Consider the following 24,069-nt stretch of genomic DNA (forward strand, 5'->3'; position numbering starts at 1 on the left):
AGTAGTAATTTATATTTGCTTACCTTCTGAACCTATTTCTATTAATGGAGGATGATTCTAATTGTTTGATTTCTACTCATGACAGATAATTCATTTAATTAGAGTTACTTTAGTTTTTAAATATCTTCAATACACCAAAAAACAGAGCTCTATTTTATTTTATTCTGCCATGGTTGCTGGTGCTTGGTTATCGTTTAAAATTTCTGCTGTGCTGAGAAAGAACAGCTGAGAAACAGACACTGTGTCTCATTTCAAGCTTTCCTCTGGGTTGGTTTAACTGGGTGACCCTTGTTTTCCCTTTTCCTGATTTCCTCATCCTTTTAAAAAAAAATCATGTGATGTGTATATGATTTTACAAACTATATCACAGTCACTTTAAGATAAGGTAAGATATACATTAGCAGTAAGTTCCAGGAATGCTACAGAGCTAAAATAACATTAGTGTTTTTTTTGAAATCTCTTCGTTGGACCCCTCAACGAAAAAAGTAGTAAAACTACTTCAGGGCTCTACTCTTGGAGGTCCTATGCTCCAGAACAGCATACGCTTGAATTGCCTTCAATCCTAGAGTCAAAAATCGAAAACTATGTTTTGCTAATGTATCCTTTTTGAGATGGAATTTTATCGCATTGACACAGGCTTGGCATCAAAGAGTTCCTAAAGAATCTCTCCGTCACGGAGCTGCTGCAGTTTTAGCTAGCAAATCCTCTTCCATGGCAGTTTCTTGGAGAGAGTTGTCCCTTGTATCTCAGCATTACTGAATGGAATGTTGTTTTTCCAATTTGTTAAAATAGTTCATTCCAAGCCAGTTATACTACTGCTACCCCAGCATTTTTCCATTCACTATATGTGCTTTTTATAACCACTTTCACCATCCATCTTAAAAAACAAAATGATATTCACGTCCGTGAATCTTGTGTATTTGTGGAATTTATAGGATAGAGAAGCAAGTATTTGTGTTAGTCCATTCTTGTGTTGCTATAAATAAATACCTGAGGCTGGGTCATTTATTTGAAAAAGAGGTTTAATCAACTCATGGTTCTGCAGGCTGTACAGGAAGTGTGGGACTGGCATCTCATTCTGGTGAGGGCCTCAGGATTCTGCAGGCTGTATGGGAAGTGTGGGACTGGCATCTCATTCTGGTGAGGGCCTCAGGAAACTTTCAGTCATGGTGGAAGGTGGAAGGGGAACAGGCATTTCATGTGGTGAGAGCCGGAGCAAGAAGCGAGGAGAGGTGTCACATTCTTTTAAACAACCAGATCTCACCAAAACTCAGAGCAAGAACTCATTATCATGAGGATAGCACCAGCACCGAGGTATTCATCCATTCATCATGACCTAAACACCTCCCACCAGGCCCCACCTCCAATGCTGGGGGCTGCATTTCAACATGAGGTTTGTGGGGGATAAGCATCCGAACTATATCAAGACTGTAAGCTACATTGCGATCAATTATATGTTTATATCACATCAGTGCACAATTGAGTATGGAGAAGGTAACAACTGATTCTTTGCTAAATCCAAACATGCTTAATTTTGCTTTTTAAAAATTATGTATGTATGTATGTATTTATTTATTTATTTTTGTCATAGAGGTCATTAGAACATGAGGAAACCAATATGCCTACTATGCACAACCTTGTTCCTATTATTAATGACCAGTCTCAATATATTCATCATTTAGAGGCAGAAGTTAAGTTCTGCAAGGTAAGTTTCTCATTAAGAATTTAAAACTAAATAAATTAAAGCTTATATTTACTATACATTGTATACACATTTGCTACTATAAATCTTCATGTTTGTAGCAATGCATTGACAATTGCTATTCTTACATGATTGAGAGACTGATGTGTCACAAGAGCTTGTCAGACTTGGGAATGATGCTTTTGACCATACCATTTCTGATTGCTTGATTTCGCAGTAGTTCATTACTATGTCTAATGATTTCATAATATGCTCTCATATTTCAGAAGTTTTCCTTCTCACCCCACTTGCTGTAACCCAGCAAATGGCAAATGCTTTGGAATACAAATAGCAATCATTCTCCCACACTTGTCAACCTATTGGGGCAGGGGTACAATAATCAGGGATTCTAAACTGGCAAGACCTGTTCTTCTCCACTGTCAGTATTAGGGCTCTTACTTTGACTTTGAATGAGAATGGTTCATAGGGTACTGACAGTAGTGATCAGGAAACTAAACACATCATATATAGCCTCTGACACTAGAGGGTTATATGCTTAACTGTGTGCAGTTTACTAATGTCATTAATGCTAATAGAGCCTTTTCATCTCTCCAAAGTATGTCGTGTTTTACTTCTTTTCTTTCTCTCCCTCTTTCTTTCTTTCTAGTTTCAGTGTATTAGATTGTAGAATATTTTTATAGGAATTACTGATACCTCTTGTATCATGTTTTTATATATAGTATATGATATTATGTATTATATTGTTGACATTTTAAGATGATGCAAGGCCAGTATGTAACTTAAGGAGGCTTTAGATGTTTCACTGTTCTGATTTTACCAGGGAATTTCTGATCTTAACATGTAATTTCCTGTTTGTTCTTGGAGGACACAGTCATTAATATACAGGTGGTCTTGGATTACCAGTAAAGCTGAAATAATATCCTAGGAACTATTTCATTAACAAGGCTCTATTAATCCCTAAGATGTTGTGGATAAAACTTGAAAGATATAAAGCAGAATGTATTTACCATCTACTTGAGAAGACAGAACTATTCCCTATTAACACCATAAGCAGCACATTAGAGAATATAGTATAGGCCTTTACTTCTTGGTATAAGCTATAATTATAATAAGAGAAGAAAGTTAGGAAAAGCTAATGTCTTTGGGAATGTTTTTATGGGAGAGAGAGATCTTGAACCGGTCTTTTTTTTTTTTTTCAATTTTTAAAATTATACTTTATGCTCTAGGGTACATGTGCAAAACGTGCAGGTTTGTTACATATGTATACATGTGCCATGTTGGTGTGCTGCACCCATTAACTCGTCGTTTACATTAGGTATATCTCCTAATGCTATCCCTTCCCTCACCCCCTACCCCACAACAGGCCCCGGTGTGTGATGTTCCCCTTCCTGTGTCCAAGAGTTCTCATTGTTCTCCATATCCTCATTAGCATTTGGTGTTGTCAGTGTTTTAGAGTTTAGCTGTTCTAATAGATGTGTAGTGGAACTTCATTGCTGTTTTAGTTTCAATTTCCTGATCACAAATGACGCTGAGCATCTTTTCATGTGCGTATATTCCACCTATATCACATCTTTCAGTGAGGTGTCTGTTCAAGTCGTTCACCCATTTTTAAAATCAGGTTGTTCGTTTTCTTATTGTTGAGTTTTAACAATTCTTGTTGTATTTTGGATGCCAATCCTTTATCAGATATGTCTTTTTCAAGTATTTTCTCCCAGTCTTTGACTTGGCATTTACTTCTCTTAACAGTGTCTTTCAATGAGCAGAAATTTTTAATTTTAATGAAGTTTAACTTACCAATTTTTTCTTTCATAGATTGTACTTTTAACTTTGCATTTAAAATTTATTACCGAATCCAAGTTCACTGTATTTTCTCCTTTCTTCTTCTAGGTATTTTATAATTGTTTATTTTACATTTAGATCATGTTTGAAGGACAGTTGTCCATATTTTGGGGTCTATTTCTGGGCTATCCTGTTCCATTGATTTACTTGTCAATTCTTTTGCCAGTATCACTCTATCTTGATTACTGTAGCTTTATATTAAGTCTTGAAGTTGGGTAATATCAGGACTCCAATTTTGTTCTTCTTCAATATTGTGATGAGTATTCTGGGACTTTTTTGTCTCCCTGTAAACTTTAGAATCAGTTTGTTGATATCCACAAAATAGGATTTGGATTGGAATTGTGTTGGATCTATTGATCAAGTTGGGAATAACTGGCATTTTGATACTATTGAATATTGCTATCCATGAACATGGAATATCTCTATTTACTTAGATCTTCTTTGATTACTTTAATCAGTGTTATGGTTTTCCTCAAATAGATCTTCTATAAATTTTGTGAGATTTATACCTATTTTATTTTATTTTATTTTTGAGACACAGTCTTGCTCTGTCATCCAGGCTGGAGTGCAATGGTGCAGTCTCGGCTCACTACAACCTCTGCCTCCTGGGTTCAAACAATTCTTCTGCCTCAGCCTCCCGAGTAGCTGGGACTACAGGCATGTGCCACCACACCTGGCTAATTTTTGTATTTTTAGTAGAGATGGGGTTTCACTATGTTGGCCAGGTTGGTCTCGAACTCCTGACCTCATGATCCACCCGCCTCGGCCTCCCAAAGTGCTGGGATTACAGGCATGAGGAACTGTGCCTAGCTACCTATTTTATTTTTTAGTGTAAATGGTATTATGTATTTAATTTCAAATTCCAATGATTTATTGCTAATATAGAAGAAAACAATTGACTTTGTGTATTGACCTTGTATTCTGCAACCTTGGTATAAGTCACTTATTAGTTCCAGCATTTTTTGTTGATTCTTTGGGATTTTCCTCATCAACGAGCATATTATCTGCAAACAAAGACAGTGTTATTTTCTCCTTTCCAATATGTTTAGATTTTGTGTTTTTTACATTTTTCATTTATTTTTCTTAATTAATTATTTTGAGATAGGGTCTTGCTCTGTTGTACAGGCTGGAGTGCAGTGGCATGATCATGGCTCACTGTAGCCTTGACATCCTGGGCTCAAGTGATCCTCCTACCCCAGCCTCCCTGGTGGCTGGGACCACAGATGCACACCATCATGCTTGGCTATTGTTTTATTATTATTACTTTTTGTAGAGTTGAGGTCTCACCATGTTGCCCAGGCTGGTCTTGAACTCCTGGGCTCAAACAGTCCTCCTGCGTAGGCTTCCCAAGGTGTTGAGATTATAGGCTTTAACAAATGTGCCCAGCCAGATTTTATTTTTTTAATTGTCTTATTGCATTAGCTAAGACTTTTGGAATGATGTTGAATGGTTGTGAGAGGGGCCATCTTTGCCTTGTTCTTGATCTTAGTGGGAAACTACTTTCTTACCATAAAGTATGTTAGCTATAGGTTATTTGTAGATGTTCTTTATCAAGTTGAGAGTGTTTCCCTCTATTCCTAGTTACTGAGAGTATCGATGCCTCTCGACTTACAGTGGGATTGTGTCCTGATAAACTCGTTGTAAGTTGAAAATGCATTTAATATACTATAGAATATTGGTTGTTTACGCCTGTGATTGCACGGCTAACTGGGAGCTACAGCTCACTGCCACTGCTGCTGCCCAGCATCATGAGAGAATATTATACTGCATATTGCTAGCTTGGGAAAATATCAAAATTTGAAACTTGAATTATGGTTTCTACTGAATGCATATTGCTTTTGCAGCATAATAAAGTCAAAAAAATCATAAGTCAAACCATCGCAACTGAGGGACCATCTGTGTTTATCATAGATGGCTGCCGCATTTTGTCAAATGCTTTTCCTGCATCTACGGTTAAAATTATGATTTTTCTTCTCTACATTGTTGATGTGACATTAACTGATCCTCAAATGTCGAACCAATGTTGTGTAATTAGAATAAATCTTACTTTATCCTGGTGTAGAATTCTTTTTTACATTGTTGGATTTGATTTGCCAGTATTTTGTTGAGGATTTTTTCATCTACGTTCACTAGAGATATCGATCTGTAATTTTCCACTTGTTTTCACTTGGTTTGGGTATTAGGTTAATGCTGGCCTCATAAAATAAGTTAGCAAATACTTCTTCTTGAATTTTATGAAATATGTTATAGATAATTGGTATAATTTCTTTCTTAAATATTTGGTACAATTCACTAGTGAACTTATCTGGACCTGGTGCTTTCTGTTTTGAAAGGTTGCTAATTGTTGATTTAATTTTCTTGATAAATATAGATTTCTTCAGATTATCTATTCTTCCCTCTGTGAGTTTTCATGGATTGTGTCTTATAAAGAATTGGTGCATTTCATCTACGTGACTAAATTCATGATCATGGAGTTGTTCATAGTATTTCTTTGTTATCCTGTTTTTTAAACATTTCTTTATTATCCTTTTAATGTTCATGGGATCAGTAGTGATAGCCCCGTTTTCACTTCTGATCTTAGTATATGATAGAATCTAATTGGTATTTTCTCTTTTTTTTTCTTAGTTAGCTTGTATAGAGTCTTATCAATTTTATTCATCTTTTCAAAGACCCAACTTTTGATTTTGTTGTTTTTCTCTAGTGATTTTCTATTTTTAATTTCATTTTTTCACTCTGATTTTTACTATATGTTCTTTTCTGCTTACTCTAGAACTAATTTGCTGTTGGTTTTTCAACTTCTAAAGTAGAAGCTTAGATTATTTATTTGAAGTCTTTCTTCTTTTCTAATTTTTTTGCACTCCTTTTGCTGCATCCTTTTAATAAGTACATAGCTTTTTATCAGTTGTATTTTAATTTTTACTTAGTTGAAAATATTTCTGAATGGATTTTGATACGTCTTGGATTCATGTGTGTCATTTAGAAGAGTGTTGTGTCATCGTCAGGTATTTGGGGAGTTTCCCAGCTGTCGTTCTGTTACTGATTTCTGGTTTAATTCCATTGTTGTCTGACCGCATACTTTCCGATTCCTTTAAATTCGTGAAGGTTTGTACATTGTAGTCTGCCTGGGTGACTGTTCTGTGTGAGCCTGAAGAAAACGTGTGTACTGCTGGTCTTGAATGAAGTAGTCTGTAAATGTCACTTAGATCCAGTTGATTGATGCTGGTGTCCATTTCAATTGTGTCCTTTGTGATTTTTATCATTTCTGACAGGGGATGTTGAAACTTCCAACTGTAATAGTGGATTCATCTATTTTCCTTTGCCTCATACATTTTGATACCCTTTTATTAAGCAGGTATGCATTAAGACTTGTTACATCTTCTTGGTGAATTGACCTCTTTATCATTATGTAATGTACCTCTGTATCCCTGATCATTTTCATTGGTCTGAAATCTGCTTTGTCTAAAATTAATATTGCTACTCCAACTTTCTATTGATTAGTGTTAACATGATATGTTTTTTTCATTCATTTATTTTTAATCTATCTGTGTCTTTGTATTTATAGTTGGCTTTTTTTTTTGTTTTGAGATTTTTTTTTTTTTTTTTTTGGTTAGAGATGGGGTCTCACTATATTGCTCAGGCTGGTCTTGAGATGGGGTCTCACTATATTGCTCAGGCTGGTCTTGAACTCCTGGGCTCAAGGGATCCTCCAACCTCAGCCTCCCAAGTAATGGGATTACAGATGTGAGCCACCTTGCCCGGCTATTATAGGCTTCTTGTAGACAACATATAGTTTGTTGTTCTTCTTTTTTTAACCACTCTGACAGCCTCTATTTTTTACTTGGTATATTCAGACCATTATATTTAAAGAGATTATTGTTATGATTGGATCAATGTATAACATATTTGTTACTATTATTTTCATTGTCTTTATTTTTTGTTTCTTTAAAAAATTTTCACTCTTTTTCTGTCTTCTCTGGCTTTTTTTTCTTTTTAAAAGTGATAGAGCCTTGCCCTGTTACCTAGGCAGTGATGTAATCAAAGCTCACTATAGCCTAGAACTCTTGGGCTCAAGCAGTCCTCCCACCTCCTCCCTGCCGAGTAGCTTGGACTACAGACTTGCGCCACTATGGCTGGCTAATTTTTATGTTTTTTGCAGAGATGGAGTCTCACTATGTTGCCCACGCTGGTGTCAAACTCCTGGCCTCAAGTGATCTTCCCACCTCAGCCTTCCAAAGTGCTGCACTTACCAGGTGTGAGCCACAGCACCTGTCCCTTCTGTAACTTTGATTGAGCATTTTATATGATTGCATATTATTTTTTATATTTGGAGACAGAGTCTCTCTCAGTTGCCCAGACTGCAGTGCAGTGACACCATCTTGGCCAACTGCAACCTCTGCCTCCTGGGTTCAATCAATTCTTGTGCCTCAACCTTCCTAGTAGCTAGGACTACAGGCGTGAGCCACCACAACCAGCTAATTTTTGTATGATTGCATTTTTCTCCTGTCTTAACATATCAGTTGATCAATTGTACTTCTTCGTCTTTTTTTTTCTTTACTGGTTGCCTTAGAGTTTGCAGTAAATATTTATAACTAACTTTACTTTCAAGTAACCCTGTGCCACTTCTTGAATAGTACAAATTCCTTATGACAGAATTCCCAAGCCCTCTCTCATCCTTTATAATATTTCTGTCATTAATTTCAGTTATCCATAAACTACAATTACTACAAACACTATTGCAATTATGATGTTGAACACAAAGTGTCATCTGTCTAATAAATTAATAAGAAAATATTTTCTATCCATTTACTCCTTCTTTAATACTCTTTTTTTTTTTATGTAGATGGCAGTTTCTCACCTTATCATCTTTTCTCCTTTCTGAAGAACTTTTTTAACATTTCTTGCGAGGCATATATGCTAGCAATAAATTCCATCAATTCTTGTTGGTCTAAGAAAATATTTTTCTTTCTCTTTTGAAGGTTAATCTTGCTGAATCCAGAATTCTAGGTTGGTGGGGTTTTTTTTTTTTTTTAACACTTTAAATATTAGATTCATTTTATTCTCTTCCTGTTTGCATGGCTTCTGAAAAGTATTCCAGGTAATTCTTATCCTTCCTTCTTTATAGGTAAGGTTTTTGTTTTTTTGTTTGTTTGATTTTTGTTTTATTATTATTATTATTTGAGACTGAGTCTCGCTCTGTCACACAGGCTGGAGTATAGTGGCGAGGTCTTGGCTCGCTGCAATCTCGGCCTTCTGAGTTCAAGCAATTCTCATGCCTCAGCCTCCTGAATAGCTGGGATTACAGGTGCCCACCACCATGCCTGGCTAATTTTTGTATTTTTAGTAGAGACAGGGTTTCACCATGTTAGCCAGGCTGGTCTTAAACTCCTGACCCTCATGTGATCTGCCTGCCTCGGCCTCCCAAGGCATACATTCCCTGTATGCTGGGAATACAGGCATGAACCACCGCGCCCAGCCTGATTTTGCGGTTTTGTTTGTTTGTTTACTTTGGCTTATTTTAAGATTTTTCTCTTTGTCTTTGATTTTCTGCAGTATGAATATGATATTCTTCAGTGTATTTTGTGGTGGTATTTATCCTGCTTGGTGTTCTGTGAGCTTCCTAGATCTGTGGTTTGGTGCCTGTCATTAATTCAGGAAATTTTTCAGTCATTATTGACTGAAATATTTCTTCTTTTCCTTTCTTTCCTTTTTTGTGTTCCTGTTGTATGTATGTATTTATTACACCATTTGTAATTGTACTGTAGTTCTCGTATAATTTTTCTGTCTTCAGTTTTTTTCCTTATTGCATTTCTTTTTTGGAAATTCTTATTCACAATTCTTAAAGTTTACTAATGCATTCCTCAGCTACGTCCAATCTACTGATGAGCCTTTCAAAGGCATTCTTCATGTCTGTTAATAGTTTTTTTATTTTGAGCATTTTCTTTTCATCTTTTTCATAGAGTTTCCATCTCTCCACTTATATTGCTCTGCTGTTCTTGCATATAGTCTGTTTTCTCTATTAGAGACCTTAGCATAGTAACCATAATTATTTTATTTATTTATTTATTTATTTATTTATTTAGAGACAGAGTCGTACTCTGTCACCCAGGCTCAAGTGCAGTGGCGTGATCTCGGCTCACTGCAACCTCTGCCTCCTGGGTTCAAGCGATTCTCCTGCCTCAGCCTCCCAAGTAGCTGAGATTACATGCATGCACCACCACCCCTGGCGAATTTTTTTTGCATTGTTAGTAGAGGTGGGGTTTCACTATGATGGTCAGGCTGGTCTCGAACACCTTGGTCTGGTGATCCTCCCACCTTGGCCTCCTAAAGTGCTTGGGATTACAGGCGTGAGCCACCGTGCCTGGCCTTAATTATAATTATTTTAAATTCCTGCTCTGATAATTTTAACATCTCTGCTTTATCTGAGACTGTTTCTGATGCTTGTTAAATCCTTTCAAACTGTGTTTCAGTCTTTTAGCATGTCTTGTAATTGTTTGATGAATGCTGGACATGACATATTTGGTAAAAGGAACTGAGATAAGTAGGCATTTAGCATGAGCTTTTATGGTTATCTGGCTAGAAGCTAGGCTGTGTTTGCTGTCACTATACATGTCAGAGGCTGAAATTTCCTTCCATGTCCTGGTCTTGTCTCTTCTGTTGTCTCTTCATTACCCTAGTGAATTCTTCCTAAATATAGTCTGAGATATGCAGTTCTTTCTGTTGAATTTCTCTGTTAGTGTACAGGAGCCCTAGTGATGTGGTCGTTAGATGTGGGAGTAGAGGGAAGCGTTCGATAGGCCTATGACTAGATCTGAGTCTTTTAATAAGCCTTTGCCTTGGGCTGTGACATTCACAAGTGCTTCTCAGTCTCCCCTGCCCTTTAAGGTAGACGGGAAGGCTAGAGGAAGCCGGAGGCCCCTTCTCCCACACTGAATGCAAGAGGGGGCTGGAGCTGGATTTCTTTATTTAGGCCAGTTAGGTGACGGCAGCCCCCCAGTCAGTTCGGCTCTGGTAAAGTCGTTTCCCTCGAGTCAGGCCTGTGACAAGGAACACAACGTGCTGAGCATATTTCAAACTGGCTGCTTTTCTTCTTTCTTTAGGTTGCATAAGGGGATTTTTCTCTAGTTTTTACTGTGAAAATCTGGCACTGTCCTGGAGATAAAACTGGGGAAGCAGGGCAGTCCTCCTATGACTGGGTCTTCCTGGAATTTATTTATTTATTTATTTTGAGACAGAGTCCCGCTCTGTCACCCAGGCTGGAGGGCAGTGGCGTGATCTCGGCTCGCTGAAACCTCGACCTCCCAGGATCAAGCCATTCTCCTGCCTCAGCCTCCAAGTGGCTGGGACTCCAGGCGCCGCCACCACACCCGGCCAATTTTTGTATTTTTAGTAGAGATGGGGTTTCACCATATTGGCCAGGCTGGTCTTGAACCCCTGACCTTGTAATCCGCCCACCTTGGCCTCCGAAAGTGCTGGGATTACAGCCCTAAGCCACTGCGCCCAGCCCGGAATTTTTAACTCTCAAACTTGTTGACACTGAGCTTCCAGCAAGTCATCAATTACAGTTTAGACTTTCTACCTCCTCCAGAGGTTTCTGATTTCCTCCTGTAAATTCTGTGTCTCAGCGACCACTTGTCTCGTCAATTTTGGGGCAGCAGTTTTCCCTGTGACTCAATTATCTGATGAATCTAAGAAGAGATGTTGATTTCCAGTTTGTTCAACGTTTTTCCTGTTGTGAAGATGGGAGTGAGCTGTTCCAAGCTCATTACATTCCAGACTGAAAAATGAAAGTCCACAATATTTTTTTAATTTCAGCTTTTATTATAGCTTTGGGTTTAAAAATAATAATAATTGAGGGGAATTTTCACATGTTGTACAATAGCTTGTGATTACACTAGTAATGAATATTAGGTTAAGTATTATATGATTGATATATTGATGTTATTGAATTGTTTTTCCAGCGACTGAGGTCCACTCAATAGCTATTCTAATTATTGTTGACCTGTAATTTCTTATGTTACATCCTGTAATTTTAATTGTTATTGATTTGTTAATTCTTTACATTACATCCTGTGAGGCCAAGGAAATACTCTTTCAGAATTCTCCATGAAATGTTTTACTATAATTCTCTCCTATCTGGCTACCATTTCATAGGTAATCATCACACCTGTCTATGCCTTTCTGTCTCAGAGCCTCCCTCTATTTAATCTTCCATCAGTTTTTAACAAGTTGATGGTATTTGATCATTAGTCATAATATGTCTTAACTCATTTTTCAGAGTCTACTTCTTTAAAATCTCTTGGATAACTCTTTTAATTAAGGCTTTTCTTTGAGCCTTGATTTCTTGGAGAAAAGGAAATTGTCAGAAACGACACACTTTTGTGATATGCCACCAGCAGGCCCATTACTATATACCTTAGCCTTCTCTTCGGTATCTAGCTAATGTTTAGGTTGCCTTGTTTGTCTAAATATAATTATATTTCAGGAAAAGGAGAACATAAGTCTTCCATACTTTATATCATGCTGGGTCCTCTAATCAACAAATAAAAACACTGCTTAATAATGCTTAATGTATTTGATGTTGCTTATTATAGGAGGAACTCTCTGGATTGAAAAATAAAATACAAGCAGTTGTGCTTGAAAATGAAAGCCTCCAGCAAGAGCTGAAATCTCAAAGACAGGAGGAGACACTAAGGGAACAAACACTTCTGGATGCATCTGTGAGCATTCTTTTAAATCATACATTTTATTTAGTGTGAATATTCCCTTCTGCCCTCTCTCCCCGCCTTCTTAGCTGCTTAGTTTTTCTCCTTGAAGTGTGGCCAAAGTACTATGTTAGTACCTGTTTGAGACCTCAAATACCAGATTTCACTGTGGTAGAATGAATTCTCAAGTGAAATGATCTCGTAATATTTGCTGTGGTTTCCTGAGCGTACCATTTTTGCCTTACCATATGGAAAGAGCAGGTCTGAAAGCAGGAAATGTGTTATACAGGAAGGACTTTGCTGAGTCTAGAAACCATTCAGAACCTTAGCTTAGATTTCTGCTGGATTTCTCTAAATTGTCCTTGATATCTGAAATCTGAGAAGTCTAATTAGCAGCATGATATAGCAGAAAGAACATTGGCCTTAGGGTCCAAGAATCAAAATGTTAGTCTTCCCATTGTCCCTAAGAAGGCTGGTGCTTAGCAAGTAATTTTAGAAGACTTTACATAGCTTAATCCCATATGTCCTTTATTTCTTTATTGTTATTTTGAGAAGATTAACGTATACCAGGAGTTTTCAATGCAAATTCCTGGACTCCAGGCCCTGTGAGTCTGATTCACTTGGTCTGGTTGGCCCCTGGGAATCTAAACTTTTATCAAGTTGCCTAAGTGATTCTAATGTCAGTGGCCCAGAGTTTGAAGAACGTTGGGTCAGATTATCCCTATAATTCTGTGACAGAGAATTATTGTGGTGACTTTTAAATAGTGCTTAAACCACTTTCTTATGACTTATTAGAGTACTTTTGTCTTAAACTTTTAAAAACTGTTTTTCTGTAAGATATAGTCACAGCTTCTTCTGCTTTTTGAGACAAATGCAACTTTCCATGCGGAAGTTTTCATGCTTGCCTATTCCAGCTTCATTTTGCAGTTTACTTTGGTGGTTTTGACTTTGTCGTCATTAGTAAATCAGCTGTTAAGAAAACATGAAAGTCTTGATGTTTGACTGAGATATCCTCTAATTTTCATTTTTGAAGTCTTTTTTTTTTTTTTAACCTGAATTGATAGCTTGTTTTTAATCCTGGAGTTGTATATGTTAGAGTCTGCTATTGAGAAGTATAGGAGTGTATTAACTCTGATAAATGAAGTGGGCTAATTAGTATTTCAGTTTAATTTTCTGCAGTGTATAGGAGTGTATTAACTCTGATAAATGAAGTGGGCTAATTAGTATTTCAGTTTAATTTTCTGCAGTTGCATTTAAGTTTGTGATCAATTCTCTTCTCCTCACTATATAACTTTTTCCTGAAGATTTATATAATTATTAATGGTAAAAATTCCATCTTAGTTGCTTATTATTTTAATGTCAATTTGAAGAAGATATCACCATATATGAAATACTTAGAAGTAGCTTATTTTAAAAATATTCATTTGCTTTTCTTCCAAATATGTAGTCACTTAGCAAGCAGTGATTCAATTATTCATAGTCTTCAGTATTTATATAACGGCCAAGAAGTGGAAGAGAGGGAAGTGAAGTGAGAAAGGAAATTAGGCAGACGAGTGAATCAGAGGGCAAGAGAAATGAGTAATGCAAAAGGGGAAGGAAATGATGGTAAGAGCACACATGCCTTGCTGCATGAGCAAAGAAAATGTGCTAAACAAAACTACAGTCAGAATCATAGGAAGGATAAGGTTTTAGAGAGGTTTTGTTGTTTTTTTAAACATTCATGTGAGCTAAATGTAATGCAGATATTGAAATGATTACTGCAGATATGCCAGATGACCTTGATATCTATTTTAATGTTAGTCTCCTGTTATTTGTTGTTGTCGAATTGTTACCCCCACATTTTACCTGTGTAAGTGAATTGAAACTTTTCAAGGCCAGATACAGCGTCTTATGCATGCAATTTCAGCAGTTTGGAAGGATGATCATGTGAGTGGATGGATCACTTGAGCCCAAGAGTTCCAGACCAGCCTGGGCAACATAGTGAGATTCCATCTCTCCAAAAAATAAAAAAAATAAAAAAAATTGCCAAGCCTGCTGGTGCACACCTGTGGTCCCAGCTACTTTGGAGACTGAGGTCAAAGGATCCCAGGAGGTCAAGGCTGCAGTGAGCCCTGATCACGCCACTGCACTCCAGCCTTGGCAACAGTGAGTGAGACCTTGCCTCAATAAAAACAAGATGAACAAAAAACAAGACATTTCAGCAACACGTGCATTGTGCTGTGGCAGAAGTTATAACATGAATAAAAGTATTTAGGATATCTTAAATATAAAAAAAGTCAAGAAATACCTTCTTTTGGGGGGATGGGGTTTTTGTAATGAGTCAATTAAAATATTGACGCTAAATCTTCCCTTGCTGTATTGAAATTTGCTGATTTCACCGTAGATTTTCAGTGTTTCATAATGCCTTTTAAAAAAGATAATTGAAACATTTATATGGTTTATTAGTCAGGGTTCTCTCAAAGGACAGAACTAATAGGATAGATATGTATAAAGGGGAGTTTACTAAGTAGTATTAACTCACATAATCACAAAGTCCCACAATAGGCCGTCTGCAAGCTGAGGAGCAAGGGAAGCCAGTCCGAGTCTCAAAGCTGAAGAACCTGGAGTCTGATGTACAAGGACAGGAAGCATCCAGCACGGGAGAAAGATGTAGGCTGGGAGGCTAAGCCAGTCTAGCCTTTTCACGTTTTTCTCCCTGCTTTGTATTTGCTGGCAGCTGATTAGATGGTGCTCACCCAGATTAAGGGTGGGTCTGCCTTCCCCAGCCCACTGACTCAAATGTTAATCTCCTTTGGCAGCACCCTCACAGACATACCCAGGATCTATCCTTTGCATCCTTCAATCCAATTAAGTTGACAGTCAGTATTAACCATCACATACAGTAATAACTAACGTTTATTGATGACTGTGTGGTTATAATGTGCCAGGCACTGCATCAAACACTTTATTTACATTATATTACTTCAGATTTGCGATAGCCACACAAGGCGGGTGTTATTATCTGTTTTCAGAGGCGTAAATTAAGGTACACAACTGTTAAGTAACCTAAGTAATTGGCCTAATGTCACAGAGCAGGGACTCAAACCCAGGACTGTCTAAATCTCTAAATACACCCAGTAGAACCTTAAATTATACGGCTTTTCTGCGTAAATTAGGAAGAGCTCGTCGACAGTGAACCAAACCATCTTTGTTTGCAGAGGATAGAAGTTTTCCCTGGCAGAAAAGAGAAGAACCTCCTTTTTATTGCCTCCTGCTTGTAGCCCTGGACCTGGATGGTAGCCTGCAAGACTTTCAACTTTTGGTCTAGTTTTTGACCTAGAAGTTAAAGAAGCAAGCCATTCAAAGTATATTTCATTGCTGTCCTGATTTTTCATCACTTTCCCTTCTCATAAAATATTTCCTCATGGAAAGCTTTTCTCTAGAGTTCACAAAATCACAATAATACAAAAACAAGTTATTTATTCGACATTTTGTCATGTGTCCTCCTTTAAAGATCTAGGATTTTTTTTTTAAGGAGAAAATTTCTGGGCCAATTTTTTTTCATGTTTGTTTTCATCCCCTCTCTTACCACCACCCCCCACCCCGTCCAGTTAAGAAATCAAAGGTCTTGAATGATCTTCAGGGATTTAACGTACTTAGATTTAAAAAAAAAATCTTGGTTAAGTAGCATTCAAGTTTTTTAAAGCTATGTGTGAAAGAACAAAATATCCATTAGACTAGCACTTCTTTCCAAAGAATGATAATATTTTATATCGTAAGTCAGCAATCTGTGGTCTCCATGCTTCCTCCAGTTTCTCCATAGAACATTAGTACCACCCTCCTTCACTGATCTCAAAAACAACTTTAAATGCAATAATATCTTAGGGGATTTGGCCCTACCTGGAGAATCAAGTGCAGACTCATTCCATGGTGTGGTATACTCTCAAGTCCCTTACTTGATTCTTTAGCTTCATCTTCTGACATTCATCACCTTATATTTTGACCTCTAGTAATGTTGAATTGTCTAAGACCCCCCTGCAGGCACCATGCTATTCCATACCCCTGTGACATTTGTCATGAGGTTCTCTCTTCTTAGAATGCCCTTTCCATCTAGCTTACCCTTACTCATCCTTCAACGTATCACACCAGTGTCAATTTTTTTCTAGAAAACCTTCCTTGGATTTCTGGGTACCCTTAGTATCCCTCCTGTGTTTTGGCAGAGGCCCCTGTGCACACCTTTAGCCTAGCACTCACATTATTATATCGAAAGGACCTGCCTAGCTGTGTGTCTCCCTTATTAAACTGTAAACTCCTTGGAGCTAAGATTGATGTTGCTCATTTTTGTCCTCCAGGGTCTTAGCACAGTGTCTGAACACCGTAGGTGTTACACAAATGTTTGCACTAAACTGAACTTCCAGAAGAATATGAAATAGAATTCAGAGTACTACTTTAGGTGAATGTAGTTTACCACATTCTAGCATGATGTGACACTGCAGTATAGTTCAGTGTTTGGGGACCTGTCCTCTCTTGTGACTACTACCATATCCTTTGGCCCTTAGCAAGTGTTCAATAATTATTTGTTGGATTAAATTAATATAAGTATTTTAATCCTTCTTGTGCACATAAATTCCCCAGATCATTGGGCTGCTTACTACATTGAATGTTGAGAGGGTGACAGAGGTTGCAACTAACAATGGGTACACTAAATTCAACTCAGGCATGTTTGGTTTGTTTGATAAATTTTGAGCCAGTATTTAATAATGTTTCATATGAAGGACCAGGTATCTGGTAATATGAATTTTCACTCCCACATGGCGATGATTGACTGGAATTGAGTAGCGGCTGCTTCCTTGGGATAGTACACCTCTCTGTGGTTTGTCACAGTGCCTACTCTTCTTCCTTTTTGAATCCCTGGCATGCAGGCTGCATGTCAATTCTGTTTATCACTGCACATGCACTGTTTCTTTTTACTAAAGATAAATATTTATCTTTCGGAAAGGCAGAAGATCAGAATAATGTAGGACATTGAAGGGAAAAAACTGTTCCTTTTTCTCATAACGCTTCTGACACCAAATGTTTGGGACTATTGTCTTCTACACCTGGCCATTCTCCATTTCTCTGTCGATACCAACTAGGTGTCCAGTGATTCAATTCAATTCTGACACTCACTACACAGTTAGTATCAGACCCACAGGTAAAGGGCTTAGTCCCACATGACTACCTGCTACTTTAGATACCAACTGCAAATAGTAGGTCTGTTGGTTATCCACAATTCTGTCTGATTTGTTTGTAAATTGGGGGTTCCTACAATAATTTGTGATAATTTGCTATAATGGCTCGCAAAATTCAGGGAAACACTCTGCTTGCTATTCCTGGTTTATTATTATATAAAGGATATAAATGAACAGCCAATTGAAGAGGCACAGGTCCAGGCTGGTCCCAGGTAGAAGAGCTTCTGTCTGTGGAGTTTGGGTACACCACCCTCTTGGCATGTGGATGCATTCACCAATGCAGAAATTCTCTGAACTTCATCATATAAGATTTTTATGGAGGTTTTATTACATAGGCATGATTGGTTAAATCATTGGCTGTTGGTGATTAAGTCAATCTCCAGTCCTTTCCCCTCTTGAGGTGGGAGAGTGGGGCTACAAGTTCTAATCTTCTAATCATGGACTCCAGCCAACAGTCATCTTAATAGCATACAAAAAGATACTCTTATCACCATGGAGATCCTGTAGTGTAGAAGCATATGCTTTTTCTTTTCATCACAGAGAAGAATCGGTATTCACAACCATATACAACGAAAAGTCACACTTCCAAGAAGAAAGCCAATGTCCCACTTCAGCATCAAATCTAAGACACTGCATTTCGCTTTCTCTGTACCAATGTCATAATTTGTTTGTTAATCTCTTGGTTTTATTTCAAAAACGAAACTATATTTAGAGAGGAAACAAATTCTACCAGCTGCTGTTGGATGCAAAAGATCTTTTTCTTTCTTGAATGGTTTATATTTGGACAGAGAAAGGTACATATTTGAACCATATGTGAATTCAATGTAATGTATTAGCTTTGATTGTGCCAGAGTTCCTAGAGGGCTCCGGAAATCAAAGGATGTGGCTGGTCACCCTAATTTGAATGCCTTTGTTCATAGTAGGAATCCAGAACAGAACGTAGCAACTTCTGTTCCTCATGATTTCATATACTCCATCCATAATCATCTCTCCTAATTCTAGATGCTAGTTTGGTTTACCCTATGGTAGCAAAATCAGTCAGTTTTCATTTTCTCAGGAAGAGAGGAGACTACTGGCAGGAGGAAGAGGAAGGCAGAGTAGAATGATAAAACCATGTGTGTGAAACATGGCTGCTTAGCCCAGTACTAGCAATCGCAATCATTTTGCTCTCTCTCTTCCATGTCTATTAAGTGAGAGTTTGACTTGGTTGATTTCTAAGATCTTTTCTATGTCTGACAGTGAGTAATCTTATCAAATGATTGAATTAGGCCTATGGTTGTGAATACTCTTCAGCTGGCATTTTATACCCTAATGTTAGATACTCAGTTTTTATTGGGGAGCATGAATTTGGGTTATGAGGCAAATAAATAGTTGCTCTTAATGCCTGGAAACAGATTGAAATGCAGTGTTATAGATCTTACAACATTTTCCTACAGAGGTTAAAAATATTCAGAGATTCCTGGATTTTAGTCACATGAAGTTTTGTGCTTATGCCTTTTTCTCAATTTTGCACATATAATCCAAAGAATAAATGAATGACTCTAAATTAATGACTCTAAAAGGTTTCTAGACATAGTACCTTATTGGATCTTGATGTTAACCCTATGATGCACATTAGGCTGAAAAAACTAAGCTAAAGTAGAGAGTTTGGTGATTTTCCAACATCAGTTAACTAGTGATCAGCAGCGTAGGGTCTTAAATCTATGTTTTTTGTCTCTAAATGTCATGTCTTTTGATTTAAGATTTTTGGCCATATAGATTATGAAAAAGAAATGTTAAGTTAAACAGTGGAACCACTCTATTTCTTATTTATAGTTTGAGAAAGATTGACTCTCCTGGAATTTAATTCTCAATGTCTAAATTTAAGATCAAGATTTCTAATAAAGTTTTATTTAAAAAGAAAAGAATCAGTATTCTATTGGTAAAGTATGCATGTTTATTTAAAGTTGAATTCAGTTGCAATTACTGGCACTTTTTGTTTTAGGGAAACATGCAGAATTCTTGGATTACAACAGGTGAAGATTCTGGGGTGGGTGAAACTGCCAAAAGACCATTTTCCCATGACAATGCAGATATTGGCAAAGCTGCATCTGCTGGTGAGCAGCTAGAACTGGTGAGTATTTGGGTGCTTTTCTCTTATACATCTTTTTTCTTTTTCTTTTTTGTACTTTTTTTTATTCTGGTAAAATATATATAACAAAATTTACTATTATAACATTTTAAGTATACAGTTTATCTGTAATAACTACGTTCATAATGTTAATCTTAACATTATCCGTTTTCAGAAGTTTTTGATCATCTCAAACAAAAACTCTGTACCTATTAAATAATATCTCCATTCCCCTCCCTGCCAACCCCTGGTAACCTCTATTCAACTTTCTGTCTTTATAAATTTGCCTATTTCAGATATCTGATATAAGTGGAATTAAACAATACTTGTCTTTTTGTGTCTGGCTTATTTCCCTTAGCATAATATTTTCAAGGTTCTTTTTGTTGTAGCATGTGTCAAAATTTCTTTTCAAGACTGAATAATATTCCATTGTATGTATATTACCAAACTTTATCCATTCATCTATTGACTGACATTGGGGTTGTTTCTTTTGACTGTTATGAATATTTGTGCTGTGAACATTGGCATACAAGTATCTGTTTGAGACCCTGTTTCAATTATTTTAAGGATATACCCAGAAATAGACTTATTGGATCAAATGGTTATTCTTCATTCTTTCTTCTTTCTGCTCCTCAGACTTGATCATTTTAATTGTCATTTCTTAAAGTTCACCAATTCTTTTTTCTGCCTACTCAAATTTGCTCTTTAACACCTTTAGTAGATTTTTTGTTTCAGTTGTTATACTTCTTAGCTCCACAATTTCTGTTTAGTTTCTTTTTATAATGTGTTTTCCTGATTTTCTTTAGTTGTTTGTCCATGTTTGTCTCTTGGCTTTTTGAGTGTATTTAAGACAGTCATTTAAAAGTCTTTCCCAGTAAGTCTGATGTCTGTGGTTTCTCAAGCATAGTTTCTGTCAGCTTATTCCATTCCTTTGAGTGAGCATGTTTTCCTGTTTCCTTGTATTCCTCGTTATTTTGTTGTTGAAAATTGAGCATTTCACTATCATGTGATTACTCTGGAAATCTTTAACTCTTCTTTCCTAGGATTTGCTGTCTTATTTTACTATTGAAGGCTGCAGTAGTCCTTTTGTGTTGAGACTTTTTGAAACTATTTTTGCGAAGACTATTCCATGTCATGTGTGATTATTGAAGTCTGCGTTCTGTTAGCTCATGTTCAGCTAATGTTTGACAGAGATTTCCTTGAATTCCCAGAGCTGAAAACAAATACCCCCCACTCCCCTCCAAAGGTGGAGGCGAGTGGGGGGAGAGAGAGAGAACAGCCCACCTCTCCCAGTGTTTTCAGATTGGCTCTGTGCTGGGACATTCTTTTCCCATTTAACCAGGCTTGCTCTGAGCCTAGGGATCAGCCATAGATGAAAGCTTACGGTCTTCTCAGAATGTTTCTGAGTGTGTATCTTTCCTAGGCATACTGTGACTTTGTAAATTCCCCTGTACACACAGCTGCTTTTGAATGTCCTAATTTCCCAAAGTGTCAAAAACAATTCTATTTTAAGACCAAATAATACTTTTCAATCCTTTGATGTATTTAACAGAACTTTATTCTTCTTTTGGTAACCTGAAGTTTTCTTTGCATTAAATGTGACATGTCAGAGTTGATCAACAATGATAAAAGTGTGAGATTAACACTGTAAATGGAATGTTCCAGGGGAAGATACAGTGAATCATAGTTCAGGTTCTCGTTATCATCCACAGATGTTACTAGTTTTCTAAAGGTTCTTTCTGTCCAGTCGCCCTCCCCTGTCTTAGTCCCTAATCCAAGCTTCATTCTACTTGGGAAAGAGTACCCTTCTTCAAAAAAGAAAATTGGAAAGACTAAGTAAATTGTATCTTTTTTTCCCTCCCTGAGTAATTTACAGTAGCTATTTAATGCCCGTAGGATAAAGACCAATGTCTCAAGTCATCCACAATTTCTGTCAAACTAACGTTCGAGACTAGTTTCACACTCTTCTCCTGTCTTTTGTTTTTTGTTTTTTTTTGAGATGGAGTCTTGCTCTGTCACCCAGGCTGGAGTGCAGTGGTGCCATCTCAGCTCACCACAACCTCCGCCTCCCGGGTTCAAGCAATTCTTCTGCCTTAGCCTCCAAAGTAGCTGGGACTACAGGCGTGCTCCACCATGCCCGGCTAATTTTTGTATTTTTAGGAAAGAGACAGGGTTTCAATATGTTGGCCAGGCTGGTCTTGAACTCCTGACCTCGTAATCCACCCACCTTGACCTCCCAAAGTGCTGGGATTACAGGTGTGAGCCACTGTACCCAGCCTCACTCTTCTCCTGTTACAAATCTTATCTGTAGGCATGCAGACCACTCTCCAGTTGCTACTTCATAAATTTATAATCCACTTTCATTTCTCTTTGAAGAACTGGCTTTGGTTTATGCAGCCCTCCATCCCCAAAATGTTCCCTTCTTACTCTCTACCTATTGAAATGTTTCCAGCCTTCAGGGTGTAGTTGAAATGCCCTCCCACATTCTGCTTTCCCGTGCCTTCTCTCTTCCCTTTTCTGCATTAGAATTCCTTTCTCTTTTATGCCTCCCCCTAGCACTGTGTTTATGATTGTTGGGGACTCATCTATTTTCTCTGTTTGTGACAAAGGTCAATTTCTGCATTTGTGTGCTCTACGTCACAGATGTTTTTCACTTTTTTCAAGGGTTTCATCCTTGCACTTTTCTTTCTCTTGTATCTTTTCCCTCTCAGTGGTTTATTCTTTTTATTTAATTTAGTTTTTTGAGACGGGGTCTAGCTCTGTCATCCAGGCTGGAGTGCAGTGGTGCAATCTCAGCTCACTGCAACCTCCGTCTCCTGGGTTCAAGCAATTCTCCTGCCTCAGCCACCCGAGTAGCTGAGACTACAGTCATGCGCTACCACACCTGGCTAATTTTTGTATTTTTGGTAGAGGTGGGGTTTCGCCATGCTGCCCAATCTAGTCTCAAACTCCCGGCCTCAAGTGATCCACCGTCCTCAGCCTTGCAAACTGCTGGGATTGCAGGTTTGAGCCACCACGCCTGGCCAATGGTTTATTCTTAGCAGAGTACGTTCTTTAATAGCTCCCATAAAGCAAACAAACCCAAAATATATTCTCCTGACCCTACATTCACTTCCAACTATCACCTTTCATCTTTGTTCTCCTTTTCATACCAAAATGTTTCCAAGCAGTTGTCTATGTTTATGTCTCCACGTCTTTCCCTCCCATTCTTGTTTCAGTATGCTTCGGTTGATTTCGCGCCCTATAGTCCACCCCAACTGCTCTTCTTCCAGCTATCAGTTCTCATTGCTGTAAACCTTGTAGCCGCTCTGTGTAACGTGGACATTGGTTGACTATACCCTCCTCCTTTATATTTTCTAATGACACAGTTTAACATAACATTCAGTAAAGTACACAAAACAAAAATTTACAGCTCAATGATTTATCTGTAAATGAACACCTATGTAATTATCACCACTTTATGCTTCTTGCTGGTTACTGCTCCTTCGTGCCTTTAAAGCTAATCACCATCCTGAATTTTCTGAAAAATACCCAAGTATGCATCCTTAAACATTTTAAGTTCTCTTTTTTCAATGTTATGTAAGTGGAATTGTAGAGTCTGTATTCTTTTGTATCTGGCTTCTTCTGTCCACCATTATATTTGTTAGATTCATCCATGTTGTCGCATTGGCTGAACTTTGTTCATTTTCTTTGGTGGGTCTGCTATATGAACATATGACTTTATCCATCCACTGTCAGGGAACATTTGTGTTGTTTCCGGTTTGCAGCTATTGTGAGCAGTGTCGCTATGAACATTCTTTCATCTACTGGTGTGTATTACACAAATTTAGGCTGCATATGTATGTTGGAGTGGAATTTTTGGTCTCAGGATATGTCTGTGTTCAACTTGAGTAGGTAATGACAACCTTCCAAGGGGATTTTATCAGTTTACACTTCTACCAGTAGTATATGGGTGATACATTTGCTCCATGTCCTTACCGACCATATAGTATTGTCGATTTTTCTGGTGAACTTAGCGTGCTGTCTTGTGATTTTCATTTGCATTCCCCTAACTACTAGTGTGATTGAGTATCGTTTCATATATTTATTGTCCATTTGATGCCTCTCTTGTGAGCCACCTATTCAGATATCCTTCTTCTTATTTTTATTGAGGTATGTATCTGACATATTTATTTAGGGAGTTCTTTATATATTCTGGATGCAAGCCCTTTGTCAGTATATGTATTATAAATATCTATTCCCACTCTGTGGCTTCGCTCGTAACTCTCTTGCTTGCTTTGATGGCTAGAACTTCAGTTTGTTTTCCTTGATTATGTAGTTGTTTTCTATGTCCTTTTAAAAAGTTTTTTTTCCAACCACAGTCATGAAGATATTCTCTTACATAATCTTCTGGAAATTACAGTTTCATTTTTTTTTTTTTTAAGACAGAGTCTCACTCTGTTGCCCAGGCTGGAGTGCAGTGATGCGATTTCGGCTCACTGCAACCTTCACCTCCCTGGTTCAGGC

The 24,069-nt window shown here is 37.5% G+C and overlaps 1 protein-coding gene across 4 annotated transcripts in view; it reads left to right on the plus strand.

Moving 5' to 3' along the window:
* Positions 1-24,069, plus strand: part of SDCCAG8 (serologically defined colon cancer antigen 8) — a 247,714-nt gene that overhangs the window by 15,817 nt on the left and 207,828 nt on the right. For 2 of the 4 annotated variants that reach the window (XM_011981160.1, XM_011981161.1), the window contains exons 4-6: positions 1,592-1,705; positions 12,133-12,258; positions 19,438-19,566. In XM_011981160.1, coding sequence (XP_011836550.1) covers positions 1,592-1,705; positions 12,133-12,258; positions 19,438-19,566 — 369 coding nt within the window. The remainder of the gene's footprint in view (positions 1-1,591; positions 1,706-12,132; positions 12,259-19,437; positions 19,567-24,069) is intronic. The other 2 variants (XM_011981162.1, XM_011981163.1) reach the window with 2 other exon arrangements.

The sequence above is a fragment of the Mandrillus leucophaeus genome, unplaced genomic scaffold (genome assembly GCF_000951045.1).
Source record: "Mandrillus leucophaeus isolate KB7577 unplaced genomic scaffold, Mleu.le_1.0 Scaffold220, whole genome shotgun sequence".
In the NCBI taxonomy this organism is placed as follows: Eukaryota; Metazoa; Chordata; class Mammalia; order Primates; family Cercopithecidae; genus Mandrillus; species Mandrillus leucophaeus.